The sequence below is a fragment of the Hylobates moloch genome, unplaced genomic scaffold (genome assembly GCF_009828535.3).
Source record: "Hylobates moloch isolate HMO894 unplaced genomic scaffold, HMol_V3 SCAFFOLD_33, whole genome shotgun sequence".
Lineage (NCBI taxonomy): Eukaryota > Metazoa > Chordata > Mammalia > Primates > Hylobatidae > Hylobates > Hylobates moloch.
Genome location: NW_026652308.1, coordinates 1608479 through 1635825, shown reverse-complemented (window position 1 = coordinate 1635825; position 27347 = coordinate 1608479). Strand labels below are relative to the sequence as shown.

Genomic DNA, 27347 nt, shown 5'->3' with positions numbered 1-27347 from the left:
AGAAGAAATAAAAAACTAATTTATATTAACTTCCTCATTAAAATTAATAAAAAATTAAACATATCCCATGATAGCCAAATTTCTATGTTCATCCTAATTACCTTTAATATATATTAACTTTTCTCTGAATATCATTATAAAATTTTGGCCTTTTACAAACTCATCATATTTCAGTTAACTGCAATTATTATACATTTTTTGATTCTCAAATTATAACTTGGCCAGCAGGAGACCTTGAAGCTGGCTCCTTTGTCCTTCCAGCACTGTCTCTGGCATTTTTGAAACTATCTTTCCTTTCTGGAAACAATAGGGTACTCTGGGTTCATGCTACTGCATGTATATGTGTGATCCAGGAGTGCTAGTTCCTTCTAGTGAGGGTGACAAATAGAGACCCAAATCTGGGCATTTAGGAGTTCATGTGAGTATACGCAGTGACCAAAACGCTACTGAAATGGGAGAGTTCCCTGACCCCCATTGCAGGATGTGTGACAGGGGTGTGGCTTGTGTGTTCGGCCACTGTCATGGCTCAAACCCCTTACAGGAAGGGGAGGATGCTGCTGGGCAGGTGCAGGAGCCAGGGCGAGCACTTTTGGGCTTTGGCCCCACAGTAGCATCTAGGGGTGGGTGCCTATGACTCCCAAAGCCCCACTGGGTGTGTTACAGTGCTCTTTTAGCTCTGCCATCCACAGGTGGCTTAAGTGTTAACCAGCTCAGTGCCCTCTTGGTACCCAGATCCTCTTCCAGCATCCAGGAAGAATCAGGTCACATGGACAAATTTAAGGATGGTAAATGCGGGAAATTGTATTGCCAGATGGGGGTGGGTCTCAGTGGGATAGATAGGGAGCTGGAGAGGGGATGGAGTGGAACGAATATCTTCCCCTGGAGTTCAGCCAGCCGGCAGCCGATCCCCTCTCCAGCTGTCCCCAGCTGAACTCCTCTCGACGTTCAGACGCTCCTTCTCTTTTCTCCTCTGCTGTACAGCTCTTCTGTTCCTCTGCTCTTCTGCTTGTGGATCCTGGAGTTTGGGATAATGGGTACAGGATAGGGGAGCATGGCAGGCCAAAAGGCACCATTTGGGCACAAAAACAGGAATGCCTGTTCTCATTTAGGGCCGTGAGTTTCCAGGCTTGAGGATGGGGCCTTTGCCAGGGAACTGCCCCCTTCTACCCAGTATTTAATTTCCTTGCCTCCTGTCCAAATCATAGGCAGTGACCAAAATGCTACTGCTGTTGGAACACATAGCTAGGAAAAAATATTGCTTTTTAATGCTGTGAGTTCACATTGGGTTTTTTCCCTAATATTATTAACATAATTAAATTGCTGTACCTGACTCTTCTCAGAGGATGAGGTTTTATCGACCTCTAAGACTTTCTAATATATTAGTACGACAAATGACCTCAGCTTGAACCTTATCTACTTCATAGTTCCAGCCCTGATATTAATCTGCCTTTGTGCCTGGCTTCACATCACACTGACGTTCAAAGACTCAGTACTTGGTCTTTGTTCCAACATCTCACTGTGGCCCTTATCACACCGATTCCCAAGTTCAACCCCCATCCCAGATGACTTCTTGGCCCCTGGGAAATGCATGTAAGACATTTTGCCTCTGAGGAATAATTGTTCAGGATGGTGACATGTTAATCTTCTATTACAAGGAAGGCCTGGCTTTACTTCTTGTGAAAAGAGAAGACTTTTTTCTGTTTCATGATCCAGTTTTGAAGAACCTGGTATTTCCTTTTGTTCATATTTCTTCTACCGTCAGTTCCATATCTGTCTCTACAATTTTCTTTCAACACATTTAAATATAGGAATACAAAGCAAGAATGATGCATCCTCTGTACATTCTCTTCATTATGAACACTGAAAGGACAGAAGCACTGTTTTTTTCTCTGTCTCAACTTGGTATATTTCCTTCTAGAAATCTTAGTTTTCTTATGTGTTTAAAGTATATCCTCCTTAACTGATAACTCCAGATTTGCTGATAATTTGTTCAAGGTATCTGGAACTCCACAAGGGTTGCACTGGCCATAAGTTTAGCCTTCCATCCACAGGATGGGGGATAATGGGAGTAGCCACCACCTTGGGGGTTGTGTCATAGATACCCTTGCTACCATTAAACTTAGGAGGAAGGCACTGGACAAGGAAATGGGAGAACATTTACTTACAGAGAAAAGACCTAGAAAGTAGTGAGCACAAGGGGCACATATCTGATCTCTTATTCAATGTAGTTTAGCAGGGTGGATTTTGGTTTTTACAGCAGCCCTGGTTTCATTTTATGCCTTTAAGCTGTGGCAGAGTGCATGAGATATTTGTTGAAGGCTGCCCATTAGCCTAGGCAAAAAGGCATTATAAAATGTGTATACTTTTTTTAATACTAAGGAAAATTTCTATAAATTGTAATTCTCATATATATACATATTTTAATGATAACTCAATGTATGTGAATGTAAAACTTGCCATTTATGAGTCAGGCTGTATACTAGGCACCTGACACTGAATAACTCTTTAGTCCTCACAATAGCATGCTGAGACAGTATCATTTTAAAGATGAGTAAACAGAGGCTTAGTGAGGTTATATAAATTATTCATGTTCTTAAACTAGTAGGTGGTGAGTTGTGATTCAAATCCCAGTACTTTGATTCTAACTCCAGAACCCATTGTCCTAAATATGTGTCTGTATGTGTAACAAAAACTGGATCCTACCCTACATATAATTCAAAATCCTCCTTTTGTAACTTATTTTACTAAGAGCATTTCTTCCATAAAGTTTTAGAAAAGATTTTTTTAATGACTGTATACTGTCTTTTCTTGAAAAGGTAATTTTGCCAGTCTCCCACTAATGAACATGTTTTTCAAATTTTTCAGTATTATAAATAATTATTCAGTAAGTATTAAACAATAAGCAAAGCATTATACTTATTTTTGTTCATGTGTCTGATTATTTTCTTAAATTCATTGAAGGGAAATTACTGAGCCAAAGGAAATGATAATTTGAGTACCTACATTACCTGAAAGGGGTCCCAATCCAGACCCCAAGAGAGGGTTCTTGGATCTCACACAAGAAAGAATTCGAGGTGAGTCCATAAAGTGAAGGCAAGTTTATTATTGAGAAAGTAAAGGAATGAAAGAATGGCTACTCCATAGACAGAGCAGTCCCTGGCTCTGGTTGCCCATTTTTATGGTTATTTCTTGATGATATGCTAAACAAGGGGTGGATTATTCATGCCTCCCCTTTTTAGACCATATAGGGTAACTTGGCATTTGTAAATGGTCATGGCACTGGTGGGAGTGTGGCAGTGAGGACCACCAGAGGTCACTTCTGTTACCATCTTCGTTTTAATGGGTTTTGGCCGGCTTCTTTAGTGCAAACTGTTTTATCAGGAAGGTCTTTATGACTTGTATCTTGTGCTGACCTCCAATCTCATCCTGTGACTAAAAATCGCTTAACTTACCGGGAATGCAGCCTAACAGGTCTTAGCCTTATTTTACCAAGCCCCTATTCAAGATGGAGTTGCTCTGATTCAAACGCCTCTGACACCTATATAGATAGTACCAAATAAATTTTCACAGAGGTTGTGCAGACTTATACTTCTACCAGCAATTTATTTTAGGGAGTCTTTTCAAACTTCCACCAGCAAAGAAAATTTTCTTTTAAAAATGTTTTACTATTTTAATGAGTGAATAAAATGTATCTTGTAACTGTTTTAATTAGTATTTGATTAGTTGTGAGTGTGAATATTTTTTCCAGATAACCATATTTTGTATTTAAGTTTACTGTGAGGACGCTCTGCCCATGTCTTTCGGAGTATTTTGTTAATTGATTTGTAAGAGTACTTCATGTACTTTTTCAGTATTATCTCTCTGCTCTGTTGCTACAACTACTTTTTCTAATTTGTAATTTGATTGCTGTGAACATGTTCCTTGATGTAAAGGACTTTCAATTGTGTTAACAGTAAGATCTATCTAACTTTTCCTTTGTAATTACTTACATTGCTTTTATGCTTAAAATGTCGTTCCCTCTCCAGAAGTTTTTGTCTATGTGTGGGTTCTTTAATCCATCTGTTTTTATTGTTGTTTTTGTCTTGAGCTGCTGGATAGTGAAGCTATAACTTGAGTTAATCAATTTTCCTAAGCATTTGAGAAATAATCTCTGCCTTTCCCATTTTTGTTGTCCTTACTTTAAGCTGGAATACACACTAGAGTCTATTTCAGGGTCCATTGCTCTATCTATCAATCTGCCTACCAGCTCCTGAGCTAGTACCATACTGCTTTGGTTGCAGTTGCTTGTAATATATTTTAATACCTAGTAGGATGTGCCTACGCACTTGAAATTGCTCTGATTCTCCTTTTTCAACACATTCTTAGTTTTTTGCTTGTTATTAATATAAATTTAAGAATCACAATGTCATAGAAGAAAAATAACACTATCTTTTGATTGGCACAACATTCTTTCATCATGTCATCACAATATTTAATATGTCATTGCAAAATCATAATAGTATTTATTTTCTTTTGGTTGTGCTATTGTCAATTTTAGATCAATGTTATGCTGACTTCATAAAATGAATCTTTATACACTCAGCTTTTGTTTTTATATCTAGAAAAATCATATAACATGGTATTATCTGTCTTTCTGAAATTCTGAAAGTTATCACTGATAAAATTTTCAGAAAATGAGACATCTTTGGAAGAAATACAATACATACATATACATATATATCCCCAGGATTTCTTCTAAAAGTTCCTGACCCTTTTTCTTAAGGTTAGGTAAACTATGCCATGAAAATATCTGTTTAATTCAACTTTTCAAAGTTATGAACACTGTGCTTTAACAAATAATTTTGTATTTGTTAAAATTCTCCTGTTTATTATTTTTATATTTCTCTTCTACTTTTACATTTTATTTTTTCTCTTCACCTTTATATATTCTCTAGTTATGTTAAAGAGTTTTTTAATTCATATGTCAACTTTACTAATTCTATTTTTAATAATTTGTTCATTTTCTATGCTTATCTTCAGAAAATATTTTCTATTTTCATCAGTTTTGTTATAGACCCCTTTTAAATGATATATAATACATATCATTTAAAACGTATATATTTTGTCTTTTCCTATTGTCAAAGAGCAGTAGTTCCATAAAAGTCTCACATAGAACAATTGCTTTCTGTCCATTTCTTCTTATATACCTTTGTTTTATATATTTATATATTTAATGCATAAAATATCACTAATGATTTTGTATTTTTATGTGTACTTTTCTCTATTGAATATTTTTAGCTATGTACCCAGTCTTGAATAAAGTTAACATTAATACCTTTATTTTTTCTTTGTATTTTTCCAGTAAATCTTTATTCTTTTATTTTTTATTTATATGTGTCTCCTTGTTTTTGATAGGTTCCTTGTGAGCAGGTCATAGTTGGATTTTCTTAGCCCAATCCTGAGGTCTTAGTATTTTAAATATAGGAATATAAATCACTTAAATTTATTGTTATAACTGGCCATCCTCCCATCCTGGGTAATTATTCTGGGTATCTGTGATTTTGCTCAGCCAGGGTTCAGGGAAACTGAGTCTCATCACTGACAAAGAAATCAGTTGCAGGCAAGAAAACGAGTAAAAACTCACACTTAATCATGGGTAAAGAAAGGAGCATTATAAAAATCAAGTCTGTGGAATTGATCAGAAATCTAGAATAGGATACAAATCAAAGAATTTAAAATGTCAGATACAATTGAGGAGTGGGTTCATAAAACAAAGCCAAGACAGCGTCCCTGAGGAAAAGACACAGAGGGAGATGCAAGTATTTTTAATCTTTTATTGTGATAATGAAAAAAACAATGATGGCAACAAATTACAACAACAACTCATTTATCAAATCATACTTGGGCCAGACACTGAACTATGTTCTTTAGATAATCCATCCCCATAAGTACCCTAGGAAGTGTATGGTTTTTCCAGTTTTACCAACAAGAAAACTCAGGTTTTTAAGTAGATAAGTTAATTTCCCTAAGATGAAAGTTAGGAAGTGCCTGAACCACTTTCAAAATAAGATATCTCTCTCAAAAGTCTGTGATGTTTTCTGTTATATTGTTCCCTGGCCCCCCCCCCCCGTAAAGGTTGACATCCCTAACCTAAACATCCAAAATGTTCCACAATATGAAACTTTTTGAACACCAACATGACCCTCAAGGGAAGTGTTCATTGGAGGATTTCAGATTAAAGATGGTCAGCTGGTATACACTCTGCAAATATTCCCCAATTTGAAAACCTCCCAAATCCAAAACACTTCTGGCCCCAACCATTTCAGATAAGGGATACTCAACCTGTATTAACATTTTTCTTGGTTTTTATTTTCCCCATTTCTATAAGTATGTATTTTCTTTGAATTCTTCAAATTCAGTTTTTGTTTGTTTGAGATGGAGTCTTGCTCTGTCACTCAGGCTGGAGTGCAGTGGCGAAATCTTGGTTCACTGAAACCTCTGCCTCCTGGGTTCAAATGATTCTCCTGCCTCAGCTTCCCAAGTAGCTGAGATTACAGGCACATGCCACCATGATCAACTAATTTTTTCTATTTTTGGTAGAGAGAGGTTTTCGTGATGTTGGCCAGGCTGATCCTGAACTCCTAAACTCAAGTGATCTGCCCACCTCGGCATTCCCAAAGTGCTAGGATTACAGGTGTGAGCCACTATGCCTAGCCCAAATTCTATTTTTTAAGATCACACGTGAATGCATACATTCTCTAATCATCAAATTCATGAATGATATAACTTTTGACTCTTTACAAGATGAAGAATTTCGTACTCTTCTTTCCCACATACACTCCTTTTCCTCCATTCTTGCCAATGTCATTTAGAATTATGGACCTATTTATTACTTTTAGTCTATCTCAAGAAAAATTTCCAACTGTACTTTATTTACAACTTTTTAAAACTTAATTTAGTATGTTTAGCTGGGGTTATCACAATTCTTTTGAACTGATTTTTGCTATTGAGTTTTTGTCTTTAACATGTTGTTTCACTGGAACGTATCTTTAATGTTTTCAAGAAAAGTGCATGGGTGGTATCTTTTTTGAACCCTTGACTAGAATATCTAAGAATCTCTTTTTGTTTTCTTTGCAAATTAACATTTCAGCTTGAGTCATAAGCACTTTCTAGTACCATTTAGACTTTACTCATTTCTTATGTGGCATCTAGTCTTGTGCTGTACCCTTAATTCAGCCTATTCTCATTTTTATCATAAGTAACATTTGTTTTGTCTGGATGTTTGTAGGATATTTTAAAATCTTTTCCATTTGAACACATTTGCTAGATTATGTCTGTGTACATCTTTACTTTTGCCCAGAACATCGTGCAGTATTTTAAGTTGTACATTTTTTTTTTTTCTAGCTCAACTTTTTCTTCCATTTTTCTCCATGTTAAAGCAATGTCATTTGTTCTGGTTATATTTCCCTTGGGTCCTTCTTATCCATAGAGTAACTCTTTATTTTTGATCGACCAAATTACCTATCCTTTCTGTCATCATTTTTTGTTTCTTTTCTCTGCATAGATAGAAAACTTCTCTACCTTGTTTCCTACATTATTTATTTGGCTTTTTGTGATTTCAGTTCTGGTCTTCACTGCATCAGAATTGAATTTTGATTCCACAATTTTATTTTTAGTTTACCTGAATTCAATTCTTAACATGTCAGTTTCCTTTTCAATCTCAGAATCTCAGGTGTCACCTTTTTCATCAGTTTCATTCTTACTTCAGAAAGTACATACCGCCTAGTATTAAGAACACAAAAAATAGGATTAAATCTTTTTTCTGTTTTATGCAGTTAGCTTTTCCTTAAACAAGCATGCTTTTTCTCTGCCTTATTGGTCTAGCGAGTCTCCTGTTACATGTTACAGAATATTTTTCATAGACTCAATGTATCTTTATACCATCCCCCAACGCATATGCACTTACTCCCTCTCCAACAAGGATATAGCTGTCCAAATTGTTTGTACTCTGGATCTGCCAGAATCTTCCTCTTAAATGTTTAACTGAAGAGCAAGCTATGGTGCCTAGCTAGCAATGTGTACTGTTACACTATGACATGAATTTCCCTTGCTTCCCTGTTTCTTTGTAAATAAAAGGTGAATTCATTACTAAATACTTTGAAACATTCCACAGTCTTTTTGTGGCCTGAAACAGTGCATGGGAAACTCTGATTCCAAGACACAGAGCTCTCAATGTATCTGGCAGATTGTATTTTCCAAAGGTAGCCACAGCAATATATACCTCACTCCTTGGTTCTTCTAACAAAGTGACATCAAACATCCTTCACCAAGAGGTGAAGTCTATGTTCTCCCGTCTTGAGTCCAGATGGAACTTTGTAGCTGCTTCCATGAACAGGATGCAGGAGAACGCAGCAGAACTAACACAGCTGACTTCTGAGGCTGGCTCATAAAAGTCATATGGCCTCCTCTCTGAGGCAGGTACACTGGGAGCCGGGAGCATGCATGCATTAAGTCTGGCTGCCTTGAGGCTGTCATGCTGGAGAGATCAGGGTGAGAGCCCACAAACAGATGCCCAAAGAGGCCCAGCTATTCTGACCCGCAGCTGTTTGTCTTTGTAGACCAGGTGCCAGGTGCCAAATGAGATGATCCCAGCTGACAGTAGAGTCCAGCTCTCCCTCCTAAGCCCTGTCCTGACTGCAGATTTCTTGAGCAAAATACGTATTGTTTTAAACCACTAAGTTCTGTGGTGGGTTGTTACCCAGCAGTAGATAATTTTTTTAAAGTTTCCCATCCTTATTCCCATTTATATTATTTTACATCCCAGGGCATACTCTGCAACCACCTACTCCTTTCACCGAGGCCCATAGCGCCTTTCTGGGAGTTACAATTGCACAGATAGATTCAGCAAGGTGAGAATGCCATCCTCAGGCAGCCAGGAGGTGACTGTCAGGGTATTTGGTTGGGGAACCAGCTAGCATCCCCTCTGCAGAACCTTCCTCTCTTTTTCCTATGGGGGAAGTAGGCACTCCTCTTCCTTGGTCATTCCATCTGTCCTGTGTGAGGAGTAATTTCCCTGAGAAATAGTCAGGATCCTGGGTTTTCAGCCCTTTATGTCCTGTCAGCCTCTGCATTTTTGTTGGGTAAAGGAAGTTAGGAGGGAGAAATCCAGGCAACTATTATGATCCAGAAGCTCAGTATCTCAACTTTCATTCTGAGATTCAGATATGCCGCCAAAACAACAATCAGACACAAAATAAAACGGCAGGTTTCCTCTCCTCCACTCCCCCGTTCCCTGGCCCTGTCATTAGCTGTCTATGCTCCCACCCTGCGGCACTCCACAGCGCGAGGATTCCCAGAGAATGAAAATAACCAGCGTCATCTTCAGAGCCAATTGTTCCTCTTAGTCCTTTTTTCTAAAGCCCCAAATACAATAAAAAAGGGGAATGAATATAAATACTAAAATACTGCTTAAAATCGTCTAACTCTAGGCTTCTTTTGATACCATTCTAAGCCAATTCTTCTCAAGTCATGATGTACACCTGCAGAGCTTGTTAAACTTTAAATTCTGATTCAGCACATCTGGGCTGAGAGTCTCCTCTCTCTCTCCCTCCCTCCCCGGTCTCTCTCTCTCCTCTTCCCTCCCTCTCTCTCTCTCCCCCTCCCTCCTTCCCTCTCTCTCTCTCCCTCTCTCCCATGTAATGCCTGTGCTGCTGCCCAGGGACCACACTTTGAGTAGCCAGGCTCTAGACAATCCCTCTTGCTCTCACCTCCTGCCTGGCTAGGTGCAGTCTTATCACTACTGTCACTACCATGTCCTTTTTCTTCTTTCCTCCTAATGCTTGCGGGCTCTTCTTGCCATTTTCTCCTGTCCCATACCTGTTGGGCAGCTCCAGTGAGGAAGGGTTTCTTTTTCTTGTGTCCTCACTTGTTTGTTCTCTCCCTCATACTTACTGACCACTCTGGGCTTGACTCTTTTAGAAGGCAAAAATACAGAAATGAAAGACACCGACCAAAGGCTAATGAGGGAGAAGCACAGTGAGAGCTCTCCACAATGGGATCCATGCTAGGTTGTGCAGAGGCTGGCTCAGGTGGAGAGGGGAAGCAGGTGGGAGGGAGTCAGGAGGCAGTTAGTGAGAGAGTATTCTCTGAGGACTTCCTGGAGGCGGTGACACTAGCTGGATCTTAAGATACTAGTAGGTGTAAGCCTGCTGAAGGAAGGACATTCCAAGCAGAAAGAACAGCCTGTGCAAGTGTTTACAGGAGGAGACCGCATGATGAGCTCAAGGAACTGTAATAAAGTGCAGAAGGAGTATGAGGTGTGTGAAGGGCTGGGAGACGGTTACGGTTATATATTAGTCTGCTCTGGCTGCCATAACAAAATACTACAGACTGGGAGGCTTAAACAACAGAAATGTGTTCTCTCATCATTCTCAAGACTAGAAGACCAAGATCAAGGTGTTGGCAGGTTTGGTTTCTTTTGAGGCCTCTCTCCTTTGCTTGCAGATAATTGCCTTCCACCTGTGTCCTTTTGTGGTCATCTCTTATGTATATCTGTGTCCTGATCTCTTCCAATAAGGATACAGTCCTGTTGGATTGGAGCCATATGAGCTTGTTTCACCTTGGTTACCTCTTTAAAGGCCCTATCTCCAAATATAGTCACATTTTGAGGTGGTGGGGGTTGAGTTTGAAACATATGAATTTTGGGGGAGATACAGTTCCGCCCATAACAGGTCATCAAAGGTTGGACAGACTTCTCATTTTGTTTGTTCACTCCTCAACCCTCCTACTTGCTGTAGTATGGGAGAGGAGTATGCCTGGAGGAATGGCAAGGAGGCAGCGTAAGGAAGCTAGGGTGCAGGAGACAAATGTATCCTGAGCAGAGGTTTTTTATCTTTCTCCCAAGGGTATATGATGTCTCTATAACCCATGCTCTTAATTTAGGTTTTCTTTCTCTGTAGTGGCATTCTACACCGTGGAGATTTTTTTTCCATGACCTCCTTGTATGTTCTCAAGAAACCCTTCTTTCTCTTTGATCAGTCCAAGGGTTAATGCCCTGACTGCACCATGCCCACTTGAGGTACACAGGCCTGGCACCCACTACCCCTCAGGAGGGCAGACAGCTGTGACCACTTTCTGCTGAGCTTGGAACTCACGATACTCTTGACATATAATCACTATCCCTCATGCTTCCTTTGTGGAAATGCTGTTGGGCCTTCAGCTGGTTTCCAGTGCTAGCTCATGTCATTTGCCTACCATAGCAGTACCCACTCTCCCAATATCAAGGTTTGTGTGCATTTTTCAGAGACCAGGAGCAAAGCTGGGAAAGCCCTCCTCCGAGAGAGAGGACGAAAGACATTGTTTTCGGGAAAGGGGCTTGTGGGGACAATTTTTGCTGCAAGAAGGGTGTGTGTGTAGTTGCACAGAGGATGGAGAGGAGGGTCCCTGGGGAGAATGCCTGGAAGGAACTTTTCTATAAACACTGACACCTTCTGGGTCTCTTCTGTCCTAATCAGAGGTATTAAGCTTCTTGGCACGAGGCCTGGTGGGCACTGAGGGGAACAAATGATCCTTTATTTTTATTATTATTGTTATTATTATTTTGAGACGGAGTCTCGTTCTGTCGCCCAGGCTGGAGTGAAATGGCAGGATTTCAGCTCACCGCAACCTCCGCCTCCTGGGTTCAAGCGATTCTCCTGCCTTAGCCTCCTGAGTAGCTGGGATTACAGGTGCTCACCACCACGCCTGGCTAATTTTTGTATTTTTTAGTAGAGACCGGTTTTTGCCATGTTGACCAGGCTGGTACTGAACTCCTGACCTCAGGTGATCCAACTGCCTTGGCCTCCCAAAGTGCTGGGATTACAGGCATGAGCCACTGCACCTGGCCGATCCTTTATTTTTAAAGTAAAACACTTCTTATACCCTTAAGAAGCTAACAGTCTATGTGGATAAACAAATTCTATTTATATGCATATAAACAGAAGTAGCAAATGATGATCTCCCCAAATGCACTAATATTGGGAAATGTTTATTATCTCTATTCCTTCTCCTTTACCTCAAAACTCATTTTCCGTAAATATAACAGATCCCTAAAACCCTGGTTTTCTCATATCAATTCTATTTCCAGTAATGTTCTTCTTTCTTTCTTCTGTTTCTCCACTTGAATTCACCATTTTTTAGAATTGTATCTACATTGATGTTTATCCTTTTCACTTCTTTGCTGAGCTTTAGGGCACATTCAAATTAAGAGATATAATTTACAATATGAAACTATGAATATAGTAAGTAGCAAACGGAGGCTATTTGGTAGAAAGGCATATGGACCAGGCTAATTGGAAAATGGGGGTGGGAAGAGAAAAACTCTGAGAAAAAGAAAATAAGCTTCAACTCAGCCCAAATATTAGTTTCAAGCCAAAGAAGTTGGCCTAGCCCCAATTCTATCCTTGGTTGGACACAACATATGATTGGTGCATTTTCAGAAAAAAAAAAAATTCACAGGGTGAGAATCTAAGCATCTATTTTTCATCCCAGTGACAATCAGAAATCATTCTTTGCATTTATTTTTCAACTTTGTATTTGCCTGTGAACAAAATTGAAGCTGGCAAAAGATGCTTCACGTGAATTACTTGAACAACAATTTCTCATTGTGTTGAATTACATTGAGGCTGCTTGCTGGGAAATCTTCCATAGCCCAGTAACAGAGGAAGATATTGTCGTTTTTTCACGACCATATAGTTAACCCACTTCTCTCCTACCAAAATGAACAGAGGTCCTCTCTAAAATGAGGGAGAAAAGCTCTTCAAATCCTGATCACTAAGCATTTACCTATAGCTTATTAATGTCTTACGAACCAAAAGCCAGTTTATCTTCCCATGTTACCCCACTTTCTTTTTTGCTTCCCTACATCAGATTTTAAGATTACTTGGCTTCTCAATGTTTAGAATACCTCTAGTAGCCAACAACAACAAAGTAAGGAATCACGGAACCACAGCCTTAGCTAGCAATAGTTTCATCTTGAAAAGTCATCTAGTCCAGAAAGTAGTTGAGAGGCTAAAATAATCATAAAGGTTCTAGAGTCATTCATAGTACTGACCTGTTCCTAAATTCACCATCCACCACTAGAGGGAGAGATGAATGAAAAAGGCCCTAGCATGGAAGCGGTGGTTACAGCATTTCTCCAAGGCAACAAACATTTAAGGAAGCCCAGTTGAGGCCTTTAATGGGGTTTAAGTTGTCGGCTTTGCTGCTCACATGAGTGTCAACTGTCTATTTCAGAGGCTCGTTAGAGGGGGCACTGCAGTTCATGGAAGGCCTAAACACCCTCTACCTCCTACTGTTCCTCCTCAGTGCTCCTGTGTCGGGAGTTGGTTCCTTCTGGTGAGTCCGTGGTCTCACTGACTTCAAGAATGAAGCTGCGAACCTTCATGGTGAGTGTTACAGCTCTTAAAGGTGGCATGGACCCAAAGAGTGAGCAGCAGCAATATTTATTGTGAAGAGCGAAAGAACCAAGCTCCACAGCTTGGGGCGGGGGGCAGCTTTTGTTCCCTTATTTGTCCCTGCTCATGTCCTGCTGATTGGTCCATTTTTCAGAGTGCTGATTGGTCCATTTTACAAACCTCTAGCTAGCTACAGAGCACTGATTGGTGCATTTTTACAGAGCACTGATTGGCACATTTTACAAACCTCTAGCTAGCTACAGAGTGCTGATTGGTGCATTTTACAATCCTCTTGTAAGACAGAAAAGTTCTCCAAGTCCGCATCCGACCTAGGAAGTCCAGCTGGCTTCACCTCTCACCCCCACCAATTTGGGGTGGCAAATGTAGACTCAATTCCTGCCACTTGCTGGCGGTGAGCTCCCCAAACCCACCTGCTGTTGTTTCTTTTGAGAAAAAAAGGGGTTAATAAGACCAGCTCTCCTTGTTGTAAGCTTCAGCTGAGATACAGGACATAGAAGTACTTCATAAGCATTAGTGTGCTATACAGATACAATGATGTTTACTATTTTCTGCTGCTTCCTCTGTCTGCATACGGGGCTAGGGGAATGCCCAACAGAAGCACCTGGTGCTCATAAACGCACCTTATCATCCCTGGAGCCCTGATCTACAAGTAAATAAAGGATGAGCAAAGAAGGAAGGGAGTTGAACTTGTTAAATTCCTTCTTTCTGACTGTTGTGAGGCTGCAGCCTAATTTCCCTGAGGCTGACTTTGATGATTCTTAAGGCTTCAGGCACAGGATTACTTTCATGGCTGCTTACCATTAATTATAGGAAGAATCCACAACCCTAATCCGAAATCCTTTATCTGGCAGCAAAAGTGTGTGATTTCTCTAAAGACAGCTAATTTTTTAATCTAAAATAAATGGTTAAGCTGAAAAAAGCCTGTGCCCTTCTCAGTCTGTACACGAGGCATTGTGGTATAGAACAAAAAGGGCTGGTCGGGCATGGTGGCTCATGCCTGTAATCCTAGCGCTTTGGGAGGCTGAGGCAGGTGGATCACCTGAGGTCAGAGTTCGAGACCAGCCTGAACAACATTAAGAAACCCTGTCTCTACTAAAAATACAAAATTAGCCAGGCGTGGTGGCACATGTCTGTAATTCCAGCTACTTCAGAGGCTGCGGCAGGAGAATCGCTGAAACCCGGGAGGCGGAGGTTGCCATGGGCCGAGATTGCACCATTGCACTCCAGCCTGGGCAACAAGAGTGAAACTCCATCTCAAACAAACAAACAAACAAACAAGAACAAAAAGGGCTGGACGTGGATGCAAGTTTTGTCCCTTTCTAGCTTTATAAAAGAGGAACAACATAAGTCCCAGCCTCCCCATGAGATGAACCACACTGGGTGATAAATGAGATAATATGTATGTAGTTATAAAGAACCTGGGCTATAATGGCAGACACCCTGGTTTTCCAAGACTTGCCCTGCCATTTACTAGACAAGTGACATTGGTCAGGTTAACCTTTCTAGGCCTCAGTTGTCTCATCTGTAAAACAAGGCTAATAATAGTATCTGGTTTAGAGGACTGTTGTGAGGATTACATTGTAAATGTGGGTGAAGCACTGAGAATGGTGTCTGGCCATAATAAGCACACAGTAAGCATTAGCTCTTGTTATTACAAAGAATGTAAATAAGAGTTGAAGACTATAACACACTCTGCACATTTCATTAGCAATGGGGTCACCATTCATAGACAAGTAAAGTCTCAGCTCAGCTTTGTAGCTTATCGTCAGAGGCAGGGAACAGAGCTAGCTTGTCAAGGGTCTTCTCAGGAGGAAGTGGGGAGGTACCCCATGATGCAAAGTGATGGGGAGGGAAAGAGGGGGACATAAACATCCTGCAGAAAAGTTGGCTCTGAGTGATGGGAGGGTGTGGGGAAGAAAGGAGGGGGCAGTAAGGATTCTCATTATAGGACTGGCCGAGAATGGTGTGGCCAGTGATTCAGGAAGTAGGGAAAACGGGAAGAGACTTCAAGTGTGGGGGAAGCCAATGCAGATAGGAGGTGGCCTAGACAAGGTAGGGGCATCTCAAAGCGACACCAAGCCTGGGTGAGATCATGTCTGGAGCCACAGAAGGATGAAGCAGTTTATATTTAAATGCCATGGCAAAACAACACCCCCACCATTACACTCTCTATTCTCATTCAAGTTCTTCGGGAGTAAGGAAAAATATGGTAGAGTTCATTGCTATTGAGTTTTGAAGTTGAGCCTGCATTTGGACACAGGAGCCTGGGAGAGTGGGTCATTTTCTTTGACACAATTACTAAGGAAAGCGTTTTAAATGATTCCTTGAGTCCCCCAATGGCCCAGGTGGAAGGTGCTGTTTCCTGGTACCTGTCCAGTCCTCTGAGCTTTTCTCTCAGCTTCCAAACGCTGCAGTTGAGAAACAGCAGATCCTATTGGTAGTGCCCTGCGGCCCACACTCCTTGGTAACGGTGAGAGTGGGGAGTAATTAGGAGCGGCTGACATGGGCCAGGCATTCAGGTCAAGGCCGAGGATGGTGGCCAGGGCCACAGAGCCAGGGGAGGGGTGGGGACCCAGCAGGCCTGTGGCTGGCCGCTTCCTGCGCGCTCCAGCCGCGGGGCCCTGGGCGGATGAAGGGCCGGACAAGGCCCTCTGCTGGGGCCGCGGCGATCATGCAGCGCCTGGACACCGAGGCTTGGGCACTAACAGTCCGTGGGGCTCCCGACGTATTCCTCTAACTTCCCCTTTCTCTCCTTTCGGTCTGGGGCCTTTTCAACACCCCCTGTGGCCGGGAGAGCTGGGGCAGAAACCGGCAGGCGGCAGAAGCCTCAAGCAGCTCTGACCTCTGGCACCTCCCCAAGCCTCAGAGCACAACATCTGTCCCCAGAAATCCCCGGGCGGAGAAGAGCGCGCGCCAAGCCCTTCCTGGGTATTCAGTATTCTCCCTTCCTGGGAACAGCCTGCCCTCTGAGGCCTGGGCACCCGGGTTCCCGAGCGCCGGGTCCCAGCCCCGCGGGGGCGCCTCCCCACCCCATCTCTGCGCCCGGCGCAGAGCCGCCAGTCTCCGCCGCGGGGCCCCGTGCCCCGCAGCGCCACCTAGGGGCCGGGCGCCGCCTCCCTCCCTCAGGGGCACCCCCCTTACTTCGCAAGGACTCCGGGTCTCCCCAGTTCTCCCGGCAGCCGGACCCTCCCAACCTCGGCCGCCGGGCCGCCCTCCGCATCCCAAGCCCGCCTCCCGTGCCTCCCCGGGGGCGCACCGGCAGCGAGGAGCGGCGCGGCGAGGGCGCGCAGCGGCGGCCCAGGCCCAGGCCTTGGGGCTGGGGCTGAGGGGGTGAGAGCAGGCGCGGCCGGCGGGCAAGGGGAACCGGGCGATGGCAGCGGCGGGCGGCCGCGGGAGGCGAGGCAGCGGCGGCGGCGGGCGGCGCGAGGAGCCCCTGTGATTGGCACAGCCGGAGCCGGAGGAGGAGGCCAGGGGAGGGCGGAGGCGGGGGAGGAGGAGGAGGAAGGGGCTAGCGCGGCGGCGGCGGCGAGGAGCTGTGCCTTCCACCTCTCCAGCCCCGGCAGGACGGGGGCGGCCGCCGCGAGCCCGGGGCGGGGACAGCACGCAGCCTCGAGGCGCGCACCCCAGCCCGGCAGCGGCCCCGACACCCGGGGCGAGCGGGAAAGCGGCAGCGGCGGCGGCGGCGGCGGCGGCGCCGGGGGAAGGATGCAGGGGAAGAAGCCGGGCGGTTCGTCGGGCGGCGGCCGGAGCGGCGAGCTGCAGGGGGACGAGGCGCAGAGGAACAAGAAAAAGAAAAAGAAGGTGTCCTGCTTTTCCAACATCAAGATCTTCCTGGTGTCCGAGTGCGCCCTGATGCTGGCGCAGGGCACGGTGGGCGCCTACCTGGTGAGTCCCCGAGCCAACTCCGCCGCGGGCCCCTTCCCCAGCCCGGCTCCCGAGCGGCCGCCTGGCACGAGGAGGGGGCCGCCCGGCGCTGGGGGCAGGCGGGCATGACCTCGGCCCGGCGTGGAGGTTGGCGAGTGGTGCAGAGGCGGCCGCCGGGGGAGCTGCGGGCCGGGGCTGCCAGGGAGCGGGTAGCGGGCGGGACCGTTGATGCCGGTAGCAGCTCGCGCGCGCCCGGCTGAGGCAGGGGGTGCCGGGGGAGGAGAGGCGGCGGGCAGGTGGGCGTGAAACTATTCCTCTCCCCCCATAAGAGCGGAGCGAGACGGTGAGTTCAGGGTTCTCCTTGGAGAGGAAAGCATCGGGGTTTTCAGGTGACCTGCACATGGGAAGAAAGACCAGTTAGCATCCTGCGTCCTCTACTCTCCATTGCATCCTCCTCGAGAACAAATCTATCATGCATCATTTTCTCCCGGCGCTTTCTACATCCGCCAATTACAGTGGGATATGACAGCTTAGAGTAAAATGCGCCCTAGTGTGGCCCTGACCTGAGCCGGGGCTGCAGGGGGAATATTCCCACCCGGTATCCCTATAGCCCTCTTTCAGTGTCTGGGATAAAGTTACGGTACCTAGAGAGCAGCTGCGAGTTTGTGTAGTTCCTGCTATCCACTCTTAGTGCTAAATTCCCCATCGTGGTCTGTCGCCCACAGAAGGTTGCACCATTTTCCACAATGAATATGTATTTTATTTGCCTCCAGAAAGAGGATGTTAATGCTCAGAGGGCCCATGGGTGCATAGCATTTCAGAGGAAACAGCTTGTAATGACTCAGCACTGTCAGGTACCTACTTTGTCGCTTTCGCCTCCCCTGCTCAGGTGGTCGCAACTTGAGTTCCAGAGAGCGTGCTTCCACACCTAAGTACAGTCCTGTCTAAACGGAAAAATTTTTTTTAGAGTTTATAGTGTTAAATCATTACTTGGCTGTTGACCTGCAACTGGAATCAAATGTCATAGACTTTGAGTATTCCTGAGCAAGTTTGATGGAGATAGAATTGGACAAGATTTTGGCCATTGAATAACCACATCCAGAGATAGAACCACGCGTATCCTGATGCTATGATTAATCCCTCATTCCTGGCCTTGGGGTAAAGTTAATGAGGTTCAGACGCTGGGGGCTGTATACCATTCATAAACTATCTCTTAAGGCTCAGGGCTCACTGTTAGAGGGAAATACAAGCAGTGCTTGGTCTCCGGTGTTGAGTAAGTTAGGTGGTTGTGAGAGAGAGGGTCTTCAAACTCAGCTCTGTTCCTGGGGTGACAGAATTTCAGGGCTTTTGAAAATCGAATACATTTCTGTTGCTCCTTCTGAGACGAAAAGCGTTTACGTCCCCGTCTCTGTCTTGTGCATTCCTAACTTGTAGACTGCAAGTGAACCCTGTAGTCAAAAGCATATCTTGTTTTCTGTTCTATAAAATACACTTATTGTGTCTATAGTTACGATATGCAGTTGCAGACAGTACCTATTGGCCCTTGGAATTTGAGGGATAGGGGATAATTGTGTTTTGGGAGTCAGTTTATCAGCACTTCCTTAGGGGAAATTTGACTGTTAAAATATTTAAATAAGTACATGTATTACAGAGATGCAAATTCACATTAATAAAATATATGTGGGTCTGTACTGTGACATATGCAAAGTACATAATACTTAACAGGGTCTATGTTTAGAAGGAGGTAATTAGTATATCAACAGCTGCCTCCAGTTTAACGGTTTGTTTGCCTCAAACCAATTTTGCTCAGTAGAGTGCATTATTCATGTGTGGCAAACACCAACAGAACTTTTCACCCCAGGAATGATAAAAGCGTGGGCTTACTATTTTTCGGTTGCAGTGATCTAAGGATTTGACAAAGAAATGAAGCCAGGCTGCAACTAGATGAATGGCCTAGCTCCTTTAGAAAGTTAAGAAGCCGAGTACTCCTGGAATGGTGGACTTCTGGAGGAAGGGCTGGCCCCAGGAGATAGGAGGTTGACTTTAATCCCAGAGCAGGGGACTGGCAGGCAGAGGAGGAATTCGGTCCACCTGGTGGCGGCGTCCTGGCACTTCTAGCCTTAGCTGATGGAAAGCCTGGTTGAGTGGCGTAGGGTAACAGGAGTCAACAGGTGACTTGCAGAAAGCAGCTGGAGGCCCAGGAGAGGACAGGCCTAGGAAATTGAATTCATTTTGATTACTAGGAGTGGAGGCATAAGGCTCTAAGGGCTCTGCTTTGCCCGGCTGCCCTCGTCTTTGCCTTGCCATCGGAGCCTCATGAAAATAAATAGTTGGCTTGTCAGGGTTGACTGACTCAGCTTGCTATGGGCTTTGCTCTTCTGGGCCACTTTAGAGTTTTCTCTTCATCTGTTATTTGGGAGATGGGGAAAAAAAGTTTGCTCCTTCAGCCATGCGAGACTTCTCTGTGGATAATTGGAGAATGAAATATTGCAGCTGTTTGCAGGAAAGGCAGATTTCTTCCTTTTAATTCATCATGGCTTTCTTAGGAAACCTGAGACCTTGTGTCTGTAGAGGACCACAGGGCAGGGTCCACATGCCAAGTGTGCGTTATATGTGATCCTCACATTGGCAATCAGCCTGCCCCTCTAATGAGGCATTTCCAGATACTTGAGGAAGGTCTTGCCTTGGGACAGTGCCAGCAATGCTCCCTCTCACAGAAAGGAGGGTGGTTACGAATTCTGTGCCAACAACATTATTTCCTATTAGATTCCCAGAGTCCACCTTCTTATTTCATCTCCCCAGGTGCCTTAAAATTTTGCAGTTTCATTTCCTTACTTTTTTTCTGAAAAGACAAATTTCTCAGTGTCCTGAATGACACGAGTGTAGGCTTCCCAACTGCAGAACTGAAGCAGAGGTTGCCTGTGATTTAAGAAGCAACTTTGAGAAGGAGGACTCGTGTGTGTGTGTGTGTGTGTGTGTGTCTGTGTGTGTGTGTGAGAGAGAGAGAGAATGTGTGTGTCTGTGTGTGTGTGTATGTGAGAGAGAGAAAATGTGTGTGTCTCTGTGTGTGTGTGTATGTGAGAGACAGAGAGAAAATGTGTGTGTGTCTCTGTGTGTGTGTGTGTGTGTGTGTGTGTGTGTGTGTGTGTATGTATGCATGTGTTAGTTTTCCACCAAGGACCTGCCCAGGGAGGAAACTCAAGGGAAAAGTGTATTGTATATAAGAAGGCCATCAATTGTTAGGCTAGGCTGGGGGCCTGCAACTTTTGCCTTGGTGTCAGGGAGTACAGAAAGACACTGATCCTGAAAGCCAGACTCAGTGATCTAGATAAAGTAACCCAGGTGCAACCTGGGCCAACTGTGGATTCTGAAATCTATTACAGTTACAAACATCTTAACTGGAAACCATGCTTCAGATAAGCCAATAGTCACAGGGATGTTCCATCATAGTCAGCTAAACCTCCTGACTGGCTATGACATAATTGTTGCAGCATAAGAGGAGAGGCCTGCTCAGTTTGATAGTCATTTTGTATGCAGCAGAGAATGCAATTTAATTTTCCTCTACTTGGGTTTTGGCTTTGAGTGGCTCCAGTCCTGTTTGTAAGGATGTAACATGTGCTTGAGTCTTGGACTGGTTGGAGAAGATGCAGGCATATGAGAACTGCATGGGGAGAAAGTCATTTTGTGTGTGCTTATTGGCGTTTTGCAGAGACCCCCTAAAATGTTTTAAGCCACTCGCTGAGGGTAGCCCTGTATATAGAGGTTTCTGTGTGGTATCAAATTACTGAGGACCGGAGTAGATAAGGGTGTGTACAGGAAATTAAAACCTCTGACACCTCTAGACGATTAGTTTGAGGCATACATACAAATATATTTGAATTTCCTCAGGTCGAAAACTGAAAAAAGGCCAGTCTAGTTTCCTGGGTGGGGCACAAAGGGAGTTCCTGTGAACAAGGGGTAGGTATTTCCCTATTTAGAGTTATAGAAAAATAAGTTTGAGGTTGTGGTGACAAAATAATGACATAGATGACTGAGTGTGGTTAATGAGGCTCTATCTCACTGCTCTGTAGTCACACTTTTTCTTTCAGCCTGAGAACAGTCAAGTGGGCTTGCAATTAATGGGTGAGGCGAAACTGCTAGATTTGTTACTCCTTTGTTTTTTTCTAAAGAAACATCATTTCGAAGATGAGTTTTTGCATATTCAACCCAGAAGCAGACAGCTGAGGAAACTGTCTGTTGACATTTTCAACAGAGACAGACATTTTTAAAGTCCTTGTCAAATTACTATGATGACTAAGGTAACCGTATTTTATTTAATCAAATTATTTTATACACTTATGCTTACTCAAAGTGACAAATTCCTTGCCATTTCCATAATTACTATGTAGCCCCAGGTAGTAAGAAATAAAATTACCTTGATTTTTTTTCCTTATAGCTTCGTTTAAAATGTCGATAATTATTAAGGGAAAAAGGTATTTCTGAAAATTCTTTTCAGCCAGCTTTGTGTATTTATCTTTGTTTCTGAGGGAGTTTTTGTTGGTGTATTTAACAATAGGAGAAAGTGAATTAGTTATAAAATGAGCGAGGGCTCTATCCTGCATTTTGGTAACTCTTCCCCTTGTTGAATCTTAGACACCTTATGAAAAAGATCGCTGAGAGGCCTCTCTGCAGTGGCACCGCCTTGCTAATCAATTGCCCAGCATTTGCAGCTCATCTTGCATGCTGCTGGAATCGTGTTTTCTATTATGCTGCATGGGCTTCTTCTTGCACGAAGTCATTGGTGAACTGCTGGGCAAAGGCAGCACCACCAAGAGGGTCTCTGTGAATTTATTTTGCACACCTAAAAGCAAACTTTGAGGTGCTGCCTTGATGAGGGACTGTATTCTCTTAGCAGATTGGTCTGGATGAACAAGGGTAGTATTGCAAAAATGATGAGGATACGGCTGCATTTCATGCAGAAATAGTGAAGAATAAAACTCCCTACTAGCTGCATTTCTCTGGCTTTAGTTCCAACTTGCGCAGATTTCACTACATGCATCATTTAATAAGCATGTTTCTCTAAAGTGGAGTCAAAGTTCTTCTCTTTTGCATATGTGCTCTATTCTGTACATTGCTGCATGCATTGCATATTTACATATGTGTTCATGTACAGCATTGCATACAATGAATATAGTATGCCATACTTTTTGAAGGTGCGAAGGGACATTTCAATGGTAACTTTGACTGTATGGTTGACACATGGATTTGGAACCGTTCTTCCCTGAAGAAAATCTCTGTATTTTCTTGCCTGTCAGAAATGCCTTTGGTAATCTGTAGGCCAGAAAGATAGCATCCTTTCTCTTTCAATTCATTTTTATTTTCGATTTCTATGTCTCTATTTGGAAAACAGATATAAACGGGAAAAACAGTGGAATCATGGACCTTGGATCGTAGGATAAATGAATTGATGTGATTCAAAGACACTTGTATTTTATGTAGCCTAAGTGTTTATGTGTTAGCATGAGACAAATTATTGCTTAACGGTTAAAACTCCAAGTTAAATGATTACAGTTCCAAGGTGGAGAAACGCAAGTGTCTGTGGCAGCTGTCGCTTATTTGATGAGTGTCAGAAGACTGGGATTCATGCCTATGTCCTCCCCTTACCTGCTCTGTGACCTTGAGCTGTTTACTTAACCTCTCTGTACCTCACTTTTTCATTTTATAACTGGGGTTATAATAGTACCCACCCTCCGTTTTGCTGTGAGGATGAACTGAGTCAGTACATGTAAAGCACCTTGAACAGTATCTGGCACATAGTGAGTGCCCAGGAAATATTAGCTATTACTATTAATAATAATATGGTTATGCATATTTACTGCAAACATAATAACTTTGTAGCCCCAACCAATGAGAAATAAAATTATTTCAATTAAACTTTGGTTTTGGTTTAGTGAATTGCATATTCAAGTAGTTTCCTATTCTACATGAACGTTTTTGTCTGGGAGGTAAGAAGTTTTTAAGGGCAAGTAATAAGCTAAATATCAGTTTCTAATTCTGTTTATTCCCTTATAAATATAGGAATCCATTTCATCTTAAAGATGCTGTAAAAATTAGTCACATGGAGAGGAGCCCACTGCAGGAATGGTGATTCATGTTGATCATTTACAGTCCATGGGTACTTGAAGGAGGTTAAAGCAGGGCAGGCAGGACTGGCTGGGAGTGGCAGGTGCCCTGATGCTTCACTTTGGGAGGTCCTCAGTATCTCTTGCTGTGGTCTATGGCCACTGGGTGCTGAAGGCTGAGGGTAGGTTGAGAGAATGTTGGACTTGGAGTTGGAAGACCTGGATTTGAACTTAGACTTGCTACTTCCCAGCTCCTGGCAACTTGACTTACCAGAGCCTCAATAGCCTCATCTGAAAAATGGGGATAATAATCGAGCTTATCTTACAGATGGTTGTGAGGTTTAAACAAATAGTCATGTGATAGAGTACTTCTCATAGGATACGGTATTCCACAGTTGCTTTAGCAGTAATGGTATAATCCTGCTCGTCGACATTAGCACCAACAAAAGTCCCTCCCAGGGAGCTGAGGATTTGGAATATTGTGTGAGGCCAAGGCTTCTCTTTCCTTAACCGGTGATCTGGGCTCCTGAAGCTTGCTCTGCTTCACTGGTTGAAAGGCTGAGCGACGAATTCAGGGGAGCCCGAGGTGTCAGGAGGGGGAGGACAAAGGGACATATGTTGTGGACATATGCTGCCCTCCAGGCAGCCTTGTTTAAAACGTGCCTTCGCAGAGCTCAGCCTTGGTTGCCCAGAGGGGCTCAGGTCTCACGCCTTGTCTGCTGCCTTCACCTCGGGTTCTCTTGCAGTATTAAGTGGACGCTGGCAAGCAGGTCTGTGGGCATTTCCCCACTCTTGGTCTCTTTTTTTGGTTTCTCATAAGCAGAACAATGGACCTGTTCCTCCACTCTGGTTTCCCATCCCATGGATTCATCCATCTCAGCTTACGGACATACCTTCTGCGCAACACCACTCCCGTTCCATCTGTAGTCTTAGAAGCAGCCTTCCTGCCCCCAGTCTGGTCACACCTGTCCTTGCGAAGGATAGAGAAGGAACTGGGCCTTTCTCCGTGAATCAGGTGGCAGTGTATGTTTTAGGTGAGTTTTTAGATTCACCTTCAAATGCCACAGGCTTCAGGAGAGAATCTGTACTCAGAAGACCTCAGAGCCCCAAAGCCGGGTCACTCTGATGACTTTGCTGAGGGAGGAATTGTGTGTAAAGCACTGAAGCTTGTGCAGCCACAGGTGTGGAGTGAGCAAGCCTGGGGAGCCTTCATCCATGAGTTCCAGTGACAACACAGAGACTGGAAACACTCCCTTGGATGTGCACAGAACCTCAGCAGTTGGTGACTCCCAACTTCTTTATTTAGGTTCTTCTTTGTGGTTTTGAGTCGAGTGCCTCTGAAAAGGGAAGCCCTTACTAACTGAGGACTTAGCAGCTCGATTGTTTCGTAGAAATGGTGTTACCAGCCTCGTTATTTCCCGTATGACTGGGCATTCCTCTTTAAACACGGAATAGTTGGTCATTAGTATTTTCCTGGACTTAGACAAAAGTTGCACTTATTCCACCTAGCCCAGACACACTGAAAATATTTAAAAGCAAAAGGTAACATAGGCTGCCATAAGCCCCACTTTTGTTATTGTTGTTGTTGTTGTTGTTATTTTGAGACAGGGTCTTGCTCTATCATCCAGGTTGGAGTGCAGTGGCAGGATCACAGCTCGACCTCCCAGGCTGAAATGATCCTCCCACCTCAACCTCCCAAGTAGCTGGGACTACAGGCACATACCACCAAGCCTGGCTAATTTTCTTATTTTTTTTTTTTTTGTAGAGATGGAGTGTGGGGTGGTTTCACCATGTTGTCCAGGCTGGTCTTGAACTCCTGGACTCAAGTGATCCACCTGCCTTGGCCTCCCAAAGTGCTGGGATTACAGGTGTGAGCCACGGTGCCTTGCCAGCCCTACTTTTTTCAGTGGGGTGGGGAGGGTGAGGCAGGAAGAAGTGTGAACTCATCTTTCTCCTTTGTCCTCATGATTTCCTTTATAAATACCCCTGCCATCCTTCAGCTGATGAGAAGGAGAAATTACCATCTTGAATATAAGCAGGTTGAAATTGGGAGAGCAGCCCTCAGCTGATTATGTAAGCTGTAAAATACAGCACCTGAAGTCTTGTGTTTACTCTGCTAAGAATTCCCTTAATGAAGATGAAAATTTCTAAGCAGCATGGACCCATATGTGTTTATTATGTAAGATTCAATTACGGTGATCCGACCTGTAAAATAAACAATGGGGTTGATTAATCTCTTTGTTGGCTTTTGGGTCAGAGAATTCTTTAAAGTAGATCCACAGAGCCACCTAGAGCTGTCCCCCTGGAACTCAGCTGGCTGTGGTGTCAGCACCAGTTCCCCTTCTCTCTAGGGGTACAGGAGGCTTGTCCTGGGTCTGTGGTCACTAGTTTTCAAGGTTGTGGAGGGCAGGCCTCCCGTAAGATTGGCTTTCGAGGTTGCCCGTGCAGTGTAGTGGGATGGCCGTGAGTACAACCACTGCCGGTTGTGACAGACACCATCCTTTGGCTGTTTCATTTCTCAAAGTGCTGCTGTGATAGCACTCGGAATTTACTGTGTCTTGCATAAGCAGCATGTATTCCAGTGTGGCACATCACACCATCCTCTTCTTGAAGCTATACATGCGTGGGGTGCTCAGCACACCACACGGTCAAGTTCAGATTTCCAACCTCCTCCTGAAATGTAGGAAAGGAGCATATTTTTTTTGGCTAGAGTGATGATTGAGGAGAAGAAACTTAAAGGGAGCCAGACCCGTGAAATAGATGTAGAAGAGCTTCAGACAAGCCTCTCCTGTCCTTATGCAAAAACTTGAGGGCAAAACTCCTGACTTACTGTGTAGCATGTTGTGTCACCTCCCCAGTGCTGGTAAATACTTTGTAGGTTGGGAGGCTTAACATGCCAATGACAGTCTCTCAGCCAGCCAAAGGGAGGATATCTTTTGGAAACAAAAACCACAAATTAGCACCATTCCTTTACCTTTGCCAAGCTGTATATATGCATCAAGGAGATGCATATAAATAGATCAAAAAGCCAGTGAGCAGTTTTGCAGCTTTGCAGCTTGCACTTGATGGAAGCAGATGGGGAGGTTCTCCTTGCTGCACTAGGCTCAGAGTGGCACGTGGAGCCAGCAGTGCTTGGGCTAAATCCAAGTACAACCTTGTTCGATTTCTAGAGATGGACATGTGCAATCGACTGTCCAACGGGCATATTGTTTCTGTGTCCCAGAGTTGGCCTGTTTTTAGGTCTTCTTAAGTATAACATTGTAGAATCTCTGCATTCGTTGGTTTCATATTAGGCAAAATCAGGGCACAGAATTGAGGCACTTACCCAAATGTGCAGCCCCACCCTTGGGAGCCAGCTCACATTCGCTGGCAGGTGTAAGCAGGTGAGCAGCCAGGAAGCAAAGACAACTGATAGTTTTATTTTTGGGAATAGCAATTATAAACAAGCATAAATAAAAATATTGTTTTGGTGAATACTGGGGAAAAATCACTTCTCTTATTCTCTTTTAAAATGTTTCTCTTTTTTTTTTTTTTTGTCTAAATAGGCTTAATGCTTTCTAAGAGGCACCCTACCTATCCTTAATGGAGTGAACAGATAATATATATACATTTATGCTTATTTGCCTTCTGATGCTTAGGATTTCATTGGGGAATGCTTTTGTATTTAAAAATAACAGTGACAGGGAGGTGATTAAAAATAGCTCAAGGGCTTGTGGTACCCAAGGCTATCAGGGGAACTATTTTGTGTGACAAGTGAAACATTTAAATCCCCCACAAGGAAGCTGAGTGTTCTCCTGTTGAGGTCTGTCGCCTTGGTGGCTGCTTTTTGCACCCAGTGAGCCCAACTGTGATGGTCACAGGTGTTCATTGCCGCTTTGTCGCCTCCTGGTTATTTGTTTTCTTTCTACCTCCCTCCACTGGCCCCTGATCCCATCAGTGTCACGCCTCA

The 27347-nt window shown here is 43.8% G+C and overlaps 1 protein-coding gene and 1 long non-coding RNA gene across 5 annotated transcripts in view; one reads left to right on the top strand and one right to left on the bottom strand.

Annotated features, from left to right (window-relative positions):
• LOC131382498 (uncharacterized) overlaps positions 1-17484 on the bottom strand; it is a 32633-nt gene extending 15149 nt beyond the window's left edge. Inside the window, exon 1 of the long non-coding RNA XR_009212024.1 lies at positions 17316-17484. This is a non-coding gene — a long non-coding RNA (uncharacterized LOC131382498). The remainder of the gene's footprint in view (positions 1-17315) is intronic.
• LOC116463341 (solute carrier organic anion transporter family member 3A1) overlaps positions 16947-27347 on the top strand; it is a 326247-nt gene continuing 315846 nt past the window's right edge. For 2 of the 4 annotated variants that reach the window (XM_032146404.2, XM_032146403.2), the window contains exon 1: positions 16947-17318. In XM_032146404.2, the coding sequence (XP_032002295.1) occupies positions 17139-17318 (180 nt within the window). In that variant the 5' untranslated portion in view covers positions 16947-17138. Of the gene's footprint in view, positions 17319-17593; positions 17641-27347 lie in introns of those variants that run through there. The other 2 variants (XM_058434558.1, XM_058434560.1) reach the window with 2 other exon arrangements.